An 18469-nucleotide genomic window follows, 5' to 3' on the forward strand; every position below is an offset into this window, starting at 1 on the left:
AAGCTGGCAGAAGAAGTCGGTGCTACAAAGGTGATGATATACAGCGACTCACAAGTGGTGACCTCCCAAATAAGTGGAGAATATCAGGCAAAGGACCCAAATATGAAGAGGTACTTGGAAAAACTCTGGAACACCTTGGGTGCTTCACAGAAACCGAGGTCAAGCACATAAAACAAGAAGCCTCAGTGGTAAAAATAGAAGACAAACAAGAAATCTTTGAAGTGGTCGGATTAAACCTCGGATGGATGAACCCCTTGGTCGAATACATGAAATTCGACACCCTCCCCAAGGAGGAGAAAGAGGCTAAGAAGATCCGAAGGGAAGCACAACACTACACCTCGGTGAGAAATATTCTCTACAGAAGGGGGATATCAACACCATTGTTAAAGTGCGTACCGACCTCAAAAACCACCGAGGTGTTAGAGGAAGTCCATAGTGGAATCTGCGAAAATCATCTCGGAGCAAGGTCACTAGCCAGGAAAGTAATCCGAGCAGGATTCTACTGGCCGACCTTGCAGAAAAATGCCACAGAACTTGTGAAAAAGTGCCAACCATGTCAGATGCATGCAAATTTCCACGTGGCTCCCCCAGAGGAGCTCATCAGTATCACTTCTCCATGGCCCTTTGCAAAATGGGGAATGGATTTGTTAGGTCCTTTTCCCCAAGCGCCAGGACAAGTCAAATACCTGATCGTGGGAATAGATTACTTCACAAAGTGGATAGAAGCAGAACCATTGGCCACCATCACCGCACAAAGAAGTCAGAGGTTCCTCTACAAAAATATCAATACAAGGTATGTGATACCTCATTCCATTACTACAGATAATGGAACCCAGTTCACCGACTCTACCTTTAGAAGCCTAGTAGCCAGTATGAAAATCAAGCACCAGTTCACCTCGGTGGAGCACCCGCAAGCCAATGGGCAAGCTGAGGCAGCCAACAAAGTCATACTGGCAGGGCTAAAGAAAAGGTTACAAGATGCAAAAGGAGCCTGGGCTGAAGAGCTCCCACAAGTGCTATGGGCTTACAGGACGACCCCCCAATCCGCCACTGGAGAAACACCCTTCCGACTAGTTTCTGGCGTAGAAGCCATGATACCAATAGAAGTCAACGAACAAAGCCCAAGAGTGATTCTCCATGACGAGATCGGAAATATACAGGGGCACAAAGAGGATCTCGACTTGCTCCCAGAAGTCCGAGAAGAAGCCCAGATAAGAGAAGCAGCGTTGAAGCAAAGGATGACTACAAGATACAACAAAAAAAGTCATTCGAAGAGCATTCACCCCAAGTGACTTGGTCTTGATCAGAAACGACATTGGAGTCAACAAATCAGGGGAAGGAAAGCTCGCTGCAAATTGGAAGGGACCATACAAAATCAATGAGGTCTTAGGAAAAGGCTATTATAAGGTGACTGACCTGGACGACACCAAGTTACCGAGGTCGTGGCATGCTTGTAATATGAAAAGGTACTACAGTTAAAAGCGAACCCTACTCCCTGATGTACTCTTTTCCCAACTTCATGATTTTTTCCCAAAGGGTTTTTTCTGGAGAAGGGTTTTTAACGAGGCATCATAGTAGGGGCTAAGGGAAATAGATTGTCAAAAACCCTTAGTAGCAATAAAGTACCTCCCCAATTAATAAAGATCTTTTTCATCTTACAAATATCTCTTATAAATTCCTTTTTTTTTCTCTTTCGACGAAACACGCCGACTTAAGCTCGACAAAACGTAAAAATCCCATGAACCGACCTAGATAGGTCGTTAGGATAAAACGACGAGGTACAAGTCGGTGTAAAGAGGTTATAGAAGTTGATCATGATAAACTCGGAAACATTCCGACTTATAAGTCGAAATGGAAAACCGAGTAAAGCAAAAATGAATCACAGAAGTAGCCTAAATCATGAAAACTCAATAAAACAAAATTGAGTACTAGGAATAACAAAAGAGATAAAAAAAAACCCCAGAAAAGATTGAAAGGCTGTCCTGAAATATCAAAAAGTCTCAGAAAGACAAAACAAGCCCAAGAAAAGTTTTTTTTTCCAGAAAAGATCAAGGGAAATTCGAAAAAATTACAATCAGAGAAGCATGCACGCATAAGGTAACCTAAACCCTTATCCAAAAAAGGGTATTTATTTTTTAACTTAAACCCTTATTAAAAAGGGTATTATAAAGTGTTTTGTTTACGGCCTTAAAAGGCCAAAAAATTGTTCAAAACATCACCACCAACACAAATAAAGAAGTCTAAAAAAGAGGGGACCCACAGGCCGGGCCCCCAAATAGCCAACAAATTACTTTTTCGGAAAAGGAATAGACGGATCACCACCACCAGGACCGGGAAGAGAGGCATCCATAGGAGATGAAGAGGAAGTCGGAGGAACGATAGAAGAGCTCGGAGCGTCCTTAGGGCGAGGAGGGGACTCAATGATCCTCTGCCCGCGAGTCTTCAATTCTGACTCGGAAACAATCACGGGGGCAGGAGGATCCACAATGGCACCATTAATGACGACTTTATGAGGATCTAAAGGAGAAAGGTCCAAGTCAGGAGCAATGACTTCGACCTGCTCCTTAAAGATCCTCCAAGCCTCCTCGGCGCCATCAGCAATAGAGTCCTCCAACTCGGTATAGGCCTTCCGAGAATTCAGCAGATCATTCTTCACAGATACAAGATCATCAAATAAACTTTGGTAGTTGGCCTGCGTTGTTTTCCTCAAGTCCACCTCCATGTTGCATTGGGCTTGCAACTTCCTCTCCTTTTTCCGGAGGTTATCTCTCTCCTCCTTCAACTTGGCGACTTCCTCCTTCAACTCCCTCTCATGCTCTTGAAACATAAGAAGCCTCCCTTCCAGCTCTTCGACCCTCGAGGTCATTCCCAAAGAACTGAGTGGAGCCTTCTCAAAAATATCCAAGAGTTTGCTGCAAACTCCCACCGCCTTGAGACTCTCCTCAACCAAAGTGGTAAGGTGGTGCCGAACAGAAACATCATCCATGCTTATGTGAGCATGGGGGTAGATGTTCTTTCGGACGAATGCAAGAGCATCCGCCTTAACCTCACCAGAAGAGCCAGACTCTAAGGTCTTGCGCTTCTTCTTCTCTGGCTCAAGAGAAGGTCGAGCGGAGGGGGCGGCTGAGAGAAAACCGAAGAAGAAATCACAATGGGCTGGGAAGGAGTCCCAACGTTCCGAGGAGGAGGGGGAGGAGAGATAACCGCCTTGACGCTACCAGTCCTGACGCGAGACCTTGCTTTGGCCTCCTGGACTCTCTGGTAAGACTCCTGAGCATTTGCCTTCGCCATCTCTGAAAAACAATAGCTAATAGATTAGACAAGTCGGAAAGATCAGTCAGACAAGTCGGAAATATCAGTCAGACAAGTCGGAAATCTAACAAACAAGTAAAAGCTACCTAGCATTGACTGGACAAAGGTTGGAGACCCCTGGAGAAACTTTTTAGTGTCCAAATATGGGACCCTCCCCTACACTTCTCGGAGGAACCCCACAATGGCCGCTTCTACTTCATCCAGGTCATCAAGACTATATTTCTCACAAGGGGAGGCCTCCAGCCAGTATAGAGGAAAGCGAGGAGAAGAATTATCATCCAGAAAAAAGGGGTGGTGACCCTCTACACCTTGAACTTTGAAAAAATAATTTTTGAAGTCATGGAAGGATTCGTCAAAAAGGGTGAAAACTCTCCGACCCTGTATGGCTCGGAAAGACACCCACTGTTGCTTATTGTTTAGCCCACTGAAGGGTTTAGTCATATGAAAGAGATAGAAAAAAATCCTCAGAGAGGTCGGGAAAAAATCTCGTTAAGGTAAGTTTTTTTACGGTATTCCGAATACTGACTTAAGCATCGGAGTGCCTTTGCAGGTACACTCCCCCCATTTTTCATTGCCCGCATTCTTGCATAACAATAACCATAAGAAGCTCGAACTCAGAAGGACGGACGCTCAACATTCCAGCCTATAGCTCGGCCAATCCCGAGGAGTGGAAGCCGATCTTTTTCCCAGGCAAGATCAATAATAAATTTTAAGAGAAAGACGATGAAGTATATTAAAATAATTATTTATAAAAATATATTTAAATATAAAATATATATTAAATATATATAAAATAATATATATATATACCTAAAATTATTTCATCCAGGAACAAATTATTGCAATATATATGGGGGCTGAATGGCTTATTTATGTTTTTGCAGTAAATTAAAGAAAGTAAGAAACAGCTCTAATGAAACTCTTTTTTAGTGTCGTCAATGTTTGGGACACCGTAAGGTTAATGTGATGGAATATTAATTACAGGGGAGATCTTAATTATTTCTTTTGTTCTAAATTTCAATGAAACCTTGTATTCTACTCTATACACCCGAAACTTATCTAATAAGGCTAATTAAGATTCACATTAATTTATTAATTTTTAAGAAAAACTTTATATTTTTATTGTTGACCACTGTACTATAAGCTCACTCTTAAGCTTAGGCCCACAAAATAATTAAAAAGAAAAATAAATTGTTATTTTTTTTATAATACTTTTATTTCGACGCACTAAAAATTAATCTATAGTAAATCAAAATTTTAATTAAAAATTTATTATTAATTAATTTATTATTGTATATATAAAATAAAATTTAAATTTTTAATATTTATTTAGACAAATTAATGAATTAATTACTAATCTAACTTAAGCTAATCAAAAGTAAAAGATTTAACTAATAAGTATATTTAAAGTATATAATAAATTTATTGTTAATGAAAATTTTTAATAAGTAAAATAAATATATTAAAATTTTAATTTTTTATATTTTTAATAAAATATTTTTTAATTTATAATTTTAATATATATTTTTAAGATAAGTCATAGATAAATTTAAAAATAAAATATTTTTATTATGATGAAATTGATGCTAAGTATAATTTTTAGAGAAGTAATAAAGATGGTTGAGTGCTGAAATCCATGAGATGAATGCAGAAACAACCTTAATTAGACGATGTTTTTTAATACGTGTTATTTAGGTCTTTACTCGTTTTGAGTAAATTCATTTTCTCTTTAATATCTTTTTTTCTTTCAACTTTTACTTCTCTTTTTTCAAAACATAAATGTTAGTATAAATTACTTTTAAATTTTATTGCATCTATGCAAACAAGTTTTAGAATTTTAATTTATAATTTTAATATGTATTTTTAAGATAAGTGATAGATAAATTAAAAAATAAAATATTTTTATTACCATAAAATTAACAACAGAAACAATTTTTAAAGAAGTAGTGGTGATTAGTACACACTAAAACCCATGTGAACGCAAAAACAATGCTAATCGATAATTCTTAATACGTGCCATTAAGCCTTTACTCGCTTCCAATTCCAGCAAATCCATTCTTCTCTTCAATATATATTTTTTTCTTTTAACTTTTACTTCTTTTTTCCCGCAACATGAATGTTAGTACAAATTACTTTTAGATTTTGTTGCATTTATGCAAACGAATTTTGGAATTTTAATTTATAATTTTAATATGTATTTTTAAGATAAGAAATAGATAAATTAAAAAATAAAATATTTTTATTATGATGAAATTGATATCAGGCACAACTTTTAAAGTAGTGGTGACTGAGGGAGTGGATCCTCTCCAGTGAAAAAAATTGGATGGTATTCAGTGGAAGATTTCATTTTTCATTGTATTCTCTCTCTTATTTATTTCTGGTCCCACTTATAAAATTAATGGTAGGAGATTACATTTTATTCTCTCCAGTAACAAAAAAAATAATGGAAAAGATCCATTTTCATGAGCACTGAAATACATAAGAACGCAAAAACAATACTAATTGATGCTTCTTAATACGTGTCATTTAAGCCTTTATTCGCTTCTCTCGAACTCATTTCTCTCTTCAATAGCTTTTGTTTGTTTTTTTAACTTTTATTTCTTTTCTTCCAAAACATGAATGTTAGAACAAATAATTTTTAGATTTTGTTGGATCTATGCAAACGAGTTTTAGAATTTTAATTTATAATTTTAGTATGTATTTTTAAGATAAGTGATAGATAAATTAAAAAAATAAAATATTTTTATTATGATAAAATTAATGTCAGATACAATTTTTAAAAAAGTAGTGGCTACTGATGAGCACTAAAATCTATGCGAACACAGAAGCAATGCTAATCGATGCTTCTTAATATGTGCCATTTAGGTCTTTACTAGCTTCGAACAAATTCATTCCTCTCTTCAATGTCTTTTCTTGTCTTTTAACTTTTACTTTTCTTTTTCCAAAATATAAATATTAGTACAAATTATTTTTATATTTTCTTGCATTTATGCAAACGAATTTTAGAATTTTAATTTGGAATTTTAATATGTATTTTAAGATAAAAAATAGATAAATTTAAAAATAAAATATTTTTATTATGATGAAATTGATGACGGGCACAATTTTTAAAGAAATAGTGGTGATTGGTGAGTACTAAAATTCATATGAACACAAAAACAATGTTAATCGATACTTCTTAATACGTGCCATTTAAGTTTTTACTAGCTTCTATCGAGTCCATTTTTCTTTTCAATATATATATATATTTTTAACTTTTACTTCTCTTTTTCCAAAGCATGAATGTTAGTACAAATTAATTTTAGATTTGGTGGCATCTATGCAAACGAGTATTAAAATTTTAATTTATAATTTTAATATATATTTTAAGATAAGTGATAGATAAATTTAAAAATAAAATGTTTTTATTAGGATGAAATGGATGCCAAACATAATTTTTAAAGAAGTAATAATGTGGGAGAGTTTTTTATCTTTTTCCATAAAGTTCTGAGTGTTGTGTAGAAGTCAGTAAAAATAAGAAACTTTGTTTCAATCCATATATTTTTTCTTGGAGTTGGACAATACAAAAAAAGTCAGTATATGTAACTTCTCACGAAGGTGAAGAGAAGAGACATTAAAGAGATAAATTACACTTTGAACTATGGATAGTGACAAAAAAACGAAAAAACCAGGAGAGGAAGATTGTTACATCTCTCCAGATAGAGACAAAGGGTCATCAGGAAGAAAAAATTGTGCCAATAAAGAATCTATAATCCATATATTTTGGGTAATTATTTTTAGGTTCTTCTTTGGATGTATGTAAAAAGGATTAGTTGGATTTTGAGAGGGATTGATATCATCTATGGTGAGTGAAAGTGAAACACTAAAAGAATGAAGTTGAATGGTTCGAATTGATTGTTTTAATCATGTATGGCCGACAGAATTATTAGAAACTCAAATATCATAATAAATTTGAGGGAGTATATAAAGATAATTGGTGTATTTTTTATTCAATTAAAAATAAAAAAATGATATGTACACAACAAAACAAAACAAACTTGCAAAATTTTAAATTTTAAATTTTTTTATAAACTTTTAACGTGGTTGATTTAATACAAATAACATGCAGAGGCTAAATAATTTTTATCTCCTTACCCGAATGCCAAATCAAATGGCAGCCATCATGAAGGGCCAGGCCACCGCAGCTGAAGCGAGACTCCCTAACCGCCACTGATTGTTAGGCAGTTGACGGTGGCCGAGTCCTTTCTTCAACCAAGCAAGAATAACCTTATCGTAATTGCATAGATGAAAAATCACATTAATCTCCACTTAGTGAAAAAAACCAACCTTAACAACTCTTCTACCAAAAAGTACATCATGAAGTTTATAATAGAAATAACCGTCATCGTTTCATCAATCGCTATCCTTAACGTATTTGCTCATCTACAAGCAGTTGATTAAGGGCCCTATGAAGCATCTCTATCAACCACAGCTGATCCTCCCACGATTGCTACCGCTACTGCAGCCGCTGCAGGAAGTACACACTTAAGAAAACACCATTAAAAATGAACATGGTCAAGGTAATCAAATCCGATTAAAAATCTATAGCTATTACCAATCCAAATCCGTTCAAATGTGCTGGCAGCTCTGCCTCGGAAAAAATTCTTATTCATCTGTTCTAATGAATCAGCCGAACTATCCTGACCATAAGAAAAAGGCTTTCTTTCAGTAGAGGAGAGGAGAAAAACAAAAAAGACGGCCTCATCAAGGATGAACTCAGGCCTATAGCTTATTACGGCAATGAATGTAAAGAAAATTACATGCTCTAAGTCAAATTGTAATGTCAGAAGAGATTTAGATATAAAGAAAAATAAGTTCTTCTCATTTTAAAAAAAAGATGAAATTTTTTTTTTAAAAGATATTTGTTAAGTTATTAACACTTTATACACTATATACTTTTTATATACTTTTACTTTAAAAAATTATAAAAAATAAACTTACATCTATTATTGATAAAAAAATAATCTTAGGTAATAATTTATTTTAAAAAGAATAAAAAATTTTTTAAAAAATATTTATTGAATTATTACACTTTATATACTATGTATTTTTTATATTCTTTCATTATAAAAAAATCATATCTAGGTAACAGAATGCAATCACTCTTTTAAAAAAGAGTAAACTACCATTTGTACCCACGAAAGTTGAAAACGCTGAGATATCTACCCATAGAAAAAGGAAATTATCATTTGTACCCATGAAAAATAATTTTTACAAGCAAAATTATTCAAACTCTAAAAAATTAAATAAAATTCCTAAACTACCCCTCTCTCTACCACTACCACTATCATCTCCTCCCCCCTCCTCTCTCTCTCTCTCAATCACGATGGAAACGGTGTGGGTGCTATGGCCATCAACCTCCTTCACCGAAAAGAACGCTTCCTCCATGCAATACCTTAAGTCACAGGCTGTCACGATGTCAATTGCACCACCGATGCAAGCGCCATGGGTACTAGCAATCACTGGCTTCCGGCACCGCTCCAACGCCGTGACGGAATCTTGCATCGCCAGGATCTGCCGACGGAGACTCTCTCCGGCATCGTGGTAGGACTGCGTGATAGATTTCAACTGGGAAATGTCGATGCCGGAGCAAAAGTGATCACCGGCGCCGGATAACACGATGACGTTGACGTCACGGTTGTGGTCCAGGGCATACAGGGCTTTGGGGAATTCAGTGCAGAAATCATGCGTCAGAGCGTTGCGTTGTCTCGGACGATTCAAATAAAGGTGGAACACCCCTGATTTGGGGTTCTTCTCCACTACCTCTAGGGTTTTGTATTTCTCCTCCACCATTGATTTCCCTAATTTTCCTTTCTAGTTGGGAGGAACAGGGCCAAGGTTGCGGTCGTTGAAGGACGATGGTGGTGGTGGTGGTAGTTTCAGCTGCAGTGGCATGGTTGATAATAGAAGCGAGAGAGGATTCGTACCAGTGCTTGTGGGTTGGGAAGATGGAGGGCTTGGCTTCATGGTGGAATTGCACTATGAAGGTGCTCTTCTTTTTTGGTGAAGCGACAGCAAGTGTTGCTGTGACTGTGAGGATGAAAGAGAGGAGGGTGTGGTAAGGAGCCATTGGAGCAGTGGTGGGGACTCAGTGGGAAGTAATAGTGAGAGTGTGTTAGAAAGGGAAAGAGGGATGGTGGTTGGGTGAAGAGGGTGGTGGTGGGATTTGTGATTGGAAAGGGAAAGAGGGGTGGTGGCTGGGTGAAGACGGTTAGGGTTAGAAAGGTGATTAGGTGAAGGAGGTGGTGTGGTGGTGGAGATAAGCGTAATTTAGGGATTTTAAGTAATTTTTTAGTGTTTGAATAATTTTGTTATGCGAAATCCATATTTCATGAGTAGAAATGGTAATTTTCTTTTTTTATGGGTAGATATGTCAGCGTTTTCAACTTTCGTGAGTACAAATGGTAGTTTACTCTTTAAAAAAACTCAAGTGTTCTCTAAAGAGAAGAGAGAGAAAAGAAAATCAGATCCGAAAAAAAGAGCAATGTGAATTTCTTTAAGAATGAATGAATATTGCAAATATTAGAATTAATGCAAAATTAATAAATAATTAATACAAACAAATTTTTAAATATAGAGATAGAATTTATAATAAATATTAGATAATGAGATAAATAAATTTTTAAATATAAAAATAAAATTTATACTAAATATTAGATAATAAATTTATAATTTTATCAAAGTAATAAATGAGAGAGATTGGCATTTTAACATTTCAAACTGATCATTTCCTTATACTCTTTTTTTTTCGGTTCAAAAGATGCATTTCATCAACCAACATGCTAAGTCACTTCCCACAATAAATGATGAAAATGTACAAGCAAAATACATAATTTTACATTTCATAAAAGTATGTGCTAACTACAATACAAACTCAATTATTGAAAATTTTGCTTTTCGTTATAAGAAAAGATGTAAGATATGGGAGGGTAAAATTACAAAAATAAACAAGACACACATGACAAGAAGTAACAAGGGTAATTAATAAAACCACCTCCGACCAAGCTCTTAACTCTTAAGCATGAACTGAGGGCATCATAAAAACAAAAGAAGCTCCAGAAATCCGAAACCAAATGACAACAAAAGGAAAAGAAAATAATTTCACATTACCTCTTGAAGCCCAAAAATCACTTCCAATCACTCAATTCAGTGCACTGTCATCTTGTTCTTTTCTTGTTGCCAAAAAGATGCTCATCCACTGTACATAAAAGATGCTGATGTATCTGGTACATGAATAACAATATACTTTTTTCTTTAATTTTGAAATAAACGGAAATGACAATTTATTCAAAGTTGTCCTTGTCTTGGTGGATCGAAGTGGTGCTTTAGCTGGACAAATCTTATTGGATCATTAGCTGATATATCCAAACTTCTAAGCATAGACTAAATTTAGTTACATTAATATATAAAAGAAAATTTAAATATGTATTAGTTACATTAATATATCTAAACTTCCAAGTTTCAGGTGTAATCAACTACGCTAGTACACTAATGTATTAGTTAATGACGAATTCAGTTAGGAAAATCCACTCTAAAGTTTAAACATGCATGCATGATACTAACCCAGTCCACTAATAAGTTATCATCCATGGCACCTGAGAGATCCACAGGGCGCTTTCCACTTAGGATTTCTAACATCATCACTCCAAAGGAGAATACAATCAGACTTCTCTGTCAATTTTCCACTTGATGCATATTCAGGAGCTAGGTACCTGCATGCGTGTTGGCATGTGAACATCAGGACATCAAGCTATATTCATTATTTATAAGAATACCCCTTAATTTGATTAGAAGTTATGTTAGAATTATTTTTTTTATTAGCTAATGCAACAAATACCTCAACAACAATAACAACAAAGTATTGTCCCACTAGGTAGGTCGGTTATATGAATCAAACGACGTGATTGAATTCTATCATGTATCATCTTTACAGAAAGACCGTTTACATGTAAATCTTATTTGATCACCTCATGGATAGTATTCTTAAGTTTTTCTCTACTTTTCATATATTATCCATCTTTCTTCTCATCCAATATCTTGATTGGGTGTTCTATCGGTCTTCTTCTCACATGTCCAAACCACCTGAGATGCGATTCTACCATCTTTTTCGCAATAAGTGTTACTCCAACTCTCTCTCTTATATATTCGTTCCTTATTCTATCCAATCGCGTATGACCACTCATCCATTTCAACATTTTCATCTTTGTGACACTTAACTTATATTCGTACTCTCTTTTAGCCGCCAAACACTGTACCATAAAACATAGCTGGTCTGATAGAATACGATAGAATTTACCTTTAAATTTTAAAGACATTATTTTGTCACATATAAAACTAGACGCACTCCGTCATTTTGACCAATCTGTTTGGATCCTATGATTTACATCATGTTTAATATCTCCATTATTATGTATGATGCACCCAAGACATTATTACGACTTATGCGTAGATCATACACTTTTAGATGTTCTTTCCATAAATCCAACTTCTTATTTAGGTATTCCCTTGACTCTCCCATAAGGACGATATCCTCGGCAAAAAGCATGCACTATGACACAAGCTTTTGTATTTGCTCTGTGAGTATTTTCAAGACTAATGTGAAAATGTATAGACTTAAGGATGATCCCTAGTATAATCTTATACCAATAGAAAATTTATCTGCCATACCACCTTGAGTTTTCACACTAGTTGTAACCTCATCATACATGTCTTTAATTGCACGAATATATGCGATCTTTACTCTCTTTCTTTCCAAAACTTTCCATCAGACCTCTCTTAGCACCATATCGTACGCTTTTTCCAAATCAATAAACACTATAAGTAGATCCCTTTTATTATTATGATATATCTTCATCATGCTTCTTAATAGGGATGTAGCTTTAGTGGTGGATCTGCCTAGCATAAAACCAAATTGGTTCTCTGTTACTTATGTCTCTTGTCTCAACCTCCGTTTTATCACCCTTGCTCATAACTTCATGATATGGCTCATGAGTTTAATCTCTCTATAATTTTCACAACTCTGTATATCTCCTTTATTCTTATAGATAGGTACCAATGTACTATTTCTCCATTCATCTGACATCTTCTTTAACCGTAAAATCTCATTAAAAAGTGTGGTTAACCAACTAATGCCTTTCTCTTTAAGACCCTTCCAAACTTCAATATTATCGGATCATACTGCCTTATAATTTTTCATCCACTTTAGAGCCTCTTTTACATCGAAATCTCTAATATTTCGATAATAGTCAAAGTTTTGATCTTTTTTTGTCGTGCATAACCGACCTAGGTTTGGAAGAGTCTTCTGTCCTTCATTAAATAACTCATAGAAGTAGCTCTTTCACCTTTCATTGATCTTCTTATCTTGAGCCAAAATCTCTCCGTCTTTATCCTTTATACACTTAACTTGATCCAAGTCTTTCGTTTTTCTTTCATGACTCTTTGCGATTCTATATATACTCTTTTCTCCTTCCTTTGTGCCTAAAGACTGGTAGAAACCCTCATATGTTCTTGTTCTTTCATCACTTACAGCAACTTTTGTCTCTTTCTTAGCCGCCTTATATTTTTTTCAATTATCTACGTTGCAGCACAAAGACCACTCTTCAAAACACTCATTTTTTGCTTTTATTTATTCTTGTACACTCGCATTCCACCACCAGGACTCTTTGTCTCTTGGTCCTGTCCTTCTAGATTCACCAAAACTTTCTTTTGCTATTCTTCTAATAACTTCTGTCATCTCCCTCCACATCCCCTCCGTGCTTTCATTTCCTTTCCACTTTATCTTTTTTTCTATTCGTCTTAGGAAGCTTCTTTATTCCTCACCTTTCATCTGTCACCACATCGTCCATGGGTTCTTTGTATAATGTGTTTTCCTCAACTTTTGCTCAACGAAAATCTATGATGAGCATTCTGTGTTGTGTTGTTAAACTCTCTTTTGGAATAATTTTACAATTAATGCAAAATTTATAATCGACTTTCCTCAACAAGACAAAGTCAATTTGAGAGCTTATTATGTCACTCATCCTATAGGTTATAAGATGTTCGTCTCTTGTTTTACAACAAGTATTTGCGATGAAAAGGTCAAAGGTTGAAGAAAAGTCTAAAATTATTTTACTCTCGGTATTAACCACCCCGAAACCATGACATCTGTGAATACTTCCATATCCAAACAAGATATGTCTTTGACCAAACTCTCTAGATCCTCCCAAAACCTTATCTTGTGTTGCTCGTGCAAACTCACTTGTGATGTATATGCACTAATCACATGAAAAATATCTCCTTCCACCACAAATTTGATAGAAAGAATTCGATCACCCACTCTTTTAACATCTACTATGTCCTTCTTCTATTACTTATCCACAATAATACTTATCCCACTCCTTCCACCGCTAAGTAAATCTTTTTGTTCTTGGAGATACTTGGTTCACGATTTGGTTTGAATGAGGTTAGAAGTAAAGGCTATTATGCAAAATCATAAACACATCCAGATTTATGAACTTGAAATAAATAAATCAAATTAGATATAAGAAATAAATTAATAACAGTAACAAGAATACACAAACCTAAAATCACTCTTATTCTTTTTTGTATGGATTAAGAGTCAAATCAATCAACAACATTAAGCAGCAAAAAGCAGCAGAAAATAATTTTGAATTACCTTAGAAGTATTCCCAACGATTTCACTCTAAAGCTGAATCAATTTAAAAAAGATCACAGCAAATTTTCTAACACTTATATTTGTAACACCGGCAGATATAAACATTTAAACAAGGTCACAACGAACACACACAACAAATCATAACAATGCTGATACAATTATAACAAATCAACTAAGAAATGAACATTACTAATGAAGAATGAAATTGCCTGATTTTTATTGAGTACTTTTAATTAGAGCAACAACAATAACGGTGCAGAGTGTGTGATGGAGCGATGGTGGCACGGCAGCAGCAGAGCGACGGCATGCGAGCGTGTCGAAGTGAGCGTGACAGAGTGATGGAAGAATAAGAATTCTTGAGAAAGACGGAGAAGGAACACTTAAATAAATACTTGAGAAAGATGTGAAGATATATAAAATCAGTCAAGAGTATGAGCAAAAGAATCATAATTAAACGTGTTTAAAAATGTAATCTGATAACTGCCATGAATGTGGAGTAAATTACTTAACTCCCAAGTTGAAACAGAAAGTGAGGTGTAAAATTTTGGATAGCAAGAAGAATAAGAATGTGGGTAACTTGCATAACCATCAAGAAGAGCCTCAAATTTTATCTACAAATAGAAGAGAAGGATTGATGGGACTTCCATTCCAAAACATCAAATCATACTAAAATTTTGCAAAATTTTTAATCAAAATGAAACTACAAAAAATTATAGAATGGAAGTGCATATAGATATTGTGAGTTATTTTTTTTATTGTTTATTTTAATTTCAGTTTGTCTTTCAATTCTTTACTCATTGTTATTCCTTTGTTCTTTTATTTTTGAACATTTAAGCAATTCTTCCATTTTTAGTTTTAAATTTCTTTTAAATTTATTTTTTATTCTATTTTTATGTTTATCTTTTAGAGAAACTTATTTGTAAGATTTTATTCAATTAATAATATAAAGTTTATATTTTTTTACGGTGAAAACTCAAATGCAGTCGACTTCACGTGAAGGTGATATTTGAGAGCTGTTAGATGATTTGACTGATTTGACTAAATTTTCATCTAACGGCTCTGAGGTATCGACTACGACTTCACCTGAGTTTTTACCTTTTTTACTACTTATAAAATTTTTCTCAACACTTAAACTGTATTTGTTTATAAAAAATGGGACACTGAAACATATATACTAAGACATGACAGATAAGACATGAACAGGGATATTGTGTTTAGAAACACTGAATTAGTGTATTTTGTGTTCATCCTGACAGAAAAAACACAAAAATACTAATAAAAGACAATTTATTTTTTTATTTTTTCTTTCACTATTTTTATTAATTTTTTATAATTATATTTTTTATTATTATATTTTTCTTTTATACTTTTTGAATGAGAAAAAATGAGAATAAATTTTATTTTCCTAATTTATTCTTGTTTATTATTAAATAAAATATAAAAACACAAAATTTTATAACTCTATTATTTATGTTTTATTTTTAATGTCTTACCTTATCCAATTCTCAACAACAAACACAACCTTACAGTACAGTTGATAAGTCATAGAGTTAAACTTTTTTAGAAGAATTATATTTACTTTCCAAACTAAATTCTCAATACAAATTTAATTCGATGTTTCCTGTTAAAATAAAAAAAAAAAAAACTAAAACCCAAGGGACACAATGTAATATTCACAAATATTATTATCATCAAGAGAAGAGTGAACACATCATCCGATGGAGAGTCATATACCATACAAAAAAATATGCCTAGAATTATAAGTCAATGAAATATAAAAGAAAATGATTACCAAAAATATTTGTTAAGTCTACATTGTTTGACAAAAATTGCCGTGCAAATTTTTTTCCCGACCCCACATCATTATGGCAAAATTCTTTTCCCACAAAGTCATAAGAAACATTGTAAAAAAAGGACACACATAACATGTCAAAGCAAGCAGTAACCTGAAAAATCATCCCAAAATACGAAGTACTTTGTATACAAATTTCAATAATTTACTTTCCCTGACCAATTAAAAAAGATCACAAAATGAAGGTATTAAAGGCATATACCAACACTACTCATTTGACCATATATATGTGTCGGATAAGGCGTTTAATCTGTTGCATTCTTGGTACCTTAACAACAATAAGATACATTGTAATCTCCATATATACTTGTTATCATACAAAAAAACGACCTACTATAAATATGTGTCCTTAACACCAAGCATTTCATCATCTAATCAACAATAATTGATACTAATTATTATAACAATGTATCCTTCCAATACCTTTAAAATCCTCTCATTGATTATACATGGGTTTGCAATTATGCAAACAACAATGGCTGGTGATCCAGATATTCTCACTGACTTCATAGCCCCAGAAGGGAGCAATATTAATGGAAGCTTCTTCACATTCACAGGCATGAGAGTCCTTCTTACACAAGAAACTCCTCCCCCAACCTTCCATGTATTGAAGGCAAGCAGGGCAGAGTTTCCAGCTTTAGATGGACAGAGTGTTTCATATGCTGTCCTTGAATTCCCAACAGGAAGTGTGAACCCTCCTCACGTCCACCCTCGCGCCTCCGAGCTCCTCTTCGTTGTCCAGGGATCCCTTCAGGTGGGATTCGTGGACACAAACAACAAGCTTTTCACTCAGAGTCTCCAAACTGGAGACTTGTTCATATTCCCAAAGGGACTTGTGCACTTTCAATTCAATTCTGATTCAAAGAACTATGCTTTTGCTATATCTGCCTTTGGTAGTGCAAGTGCTGGCCTTGTGTCACTCCCTAACACACTATTTAATACCACCATTGATGACAATATCTTGGCTTTGTCATTCAAGACTGATGTTGCCACCATTCAAACTTTGAAGAAAGCATTTTCCCCCTAAATCTTGATGATCATGGATACAATTTTATCTGTTACTTTTGTGCTTTATTGGTTACTTGTTCTCTAAGTTATTGTTTTTTTCTTCTTTCCCTCATGTTGTGGTTCATTAATAAGTAGGATCTGAAATGTTTGATCCACCTAATTGTAATAATTAAAGTATAAACTTTTGTTACTCTCAATAATTTTAAGTCTAAGGTGAATGTTATGGTACCTATGATATTGTGTCTAACTTATTAAAAAGAGACAAATAGATAATATTTAATAAATTTTAAATATTTTATTTTTATTTTATACATTTTATTTTTTACAGTAAGTTAGACAATTTAGACACCACAATAAAATAAAGACACCATAAAATTCATCTAATTCTAATGTTACAATATTTTTTATATTATTTCTTTCTATAAATATCAAATCAATTTTTTGTTCCTAACATTCAGGTTAATTAAAAAGTCTTTATTCCTGTCTTTATTTTATGTAATTAAACTCTTAAAAAATGTTTATATTTACAGTTTTTTTTTATTGCAACCCTATTTGAGTATATATATTAAGTTTCAAAAGTTAAGAGTAAAAATAATACTCATTTTTTCTTAAAAATAAGTATTTTTTTACTTCTTAAATTTATTGAAAACGTAATGCATCTAAATAAAGAGATTGTCCAAATACATTATTTAATTTGAGAATGATAGAATATATCTTTTGGTTTAACGGAAAAAAAATGTTTATAATTTTTATAAGTTGAAGCAGGCTTAAAGAGCATTATTAGACCCACGCTGTTTATTGTTAATTTTAATATATTTTAGTCATGTGGTATTTCGATCAATATTAGATCTCCATACTCCACCAGACATTAATTACTTTCTATTTTTGTCATCATCATATCCATGCATGTCTACTTTAAGTCTTTAACTTTAACCATTTATATATAGCACTATGCTACCTGGGGAAGTGTAATGATGCATTTGAGTGGATGAAATCTCTCAAGTGTGAACAACACATAATTAATCTTGAATTGAAATTTATTGTGAAAATAATTTCTGTGGACTAAGTTTCATTCTATAAAAGCAATTATACACAGCAGTACTAAGCTAATGACTTTTCAGAAAATTACAGTCATGAAGCATAGTATTTCTAAAAATGTCCGTTGAGAGCATTAGTAAGGTACAGCTGTTCCAAAAATATTAGCAGCTCAAGAGATATTTCATGCTTCATCCAATGAACTTCATAACAAATATATTTATTAGAAAAACTTTTAAGTAAATCAGTACACCAGTATTTTAGTAATTTTTAATCGTCGATCTTAATTATAAAAAATATATATAATTAAGATCAACAATTAAAATTTATTAAAATATCTGGTGTACTTAAAAGTGAATTATATGGTAAAATAGTAATTTTACAGATTTTTTTTTATAGGATGAAAGAGAGATTGAGAAAGTTAGGACTCACATTTTGAACACTAATAAAATAATAAAAAATAATTATAAAAAAATTTATACTCTCTCTATATAATTTTAATCTGCATAATAGAGTGTCCCTTTATTAAATCTTTTTTTTTGGTCGGTCTTTATTAAATCTTGGAATAG

General features: G+C 33.5%; 1 protein-coding gene across 1 annotated transcript; it reads left to right on the plus strand.

Moving 5' to 3' along the window:
- Nucleotides 1-16256: 16256 nt before the first annotated feature.
- On the plus strand, nt 16257-17095 carry LOC112708388 (germin-like protein 9-3). The gene has a single exon (XM_025760551.3). The coding sequence runs from the start codon at nt 16264-16266 to the stop codon at nt 16882-16884; it is 621 nt and encodes a 206-aa protein (XP_025616336.1). The 5' UTR covers nt 16257-16263; the 3' UTR covers nt 16885-17095.
- Nucleotides 17096-18469: the final 1374 nt, after the last annotated feature.

Source organism: Arachis hypogaea, chromosome 8 (genome assembly GCF_003086295.3).
Source record: "Arachis hypogaea cultivar Tifrunner chromosome 8, arahy.Tifrunner.gnm2.J5K5, whole genome shotgun sequence".
Taxonomy (NCBI): Eukaryota; Viridiplantae; Streptophyta; class Magnoliopsida; order Fabales; family Fabaceae; genus Arachis; species Arachis hypogaea.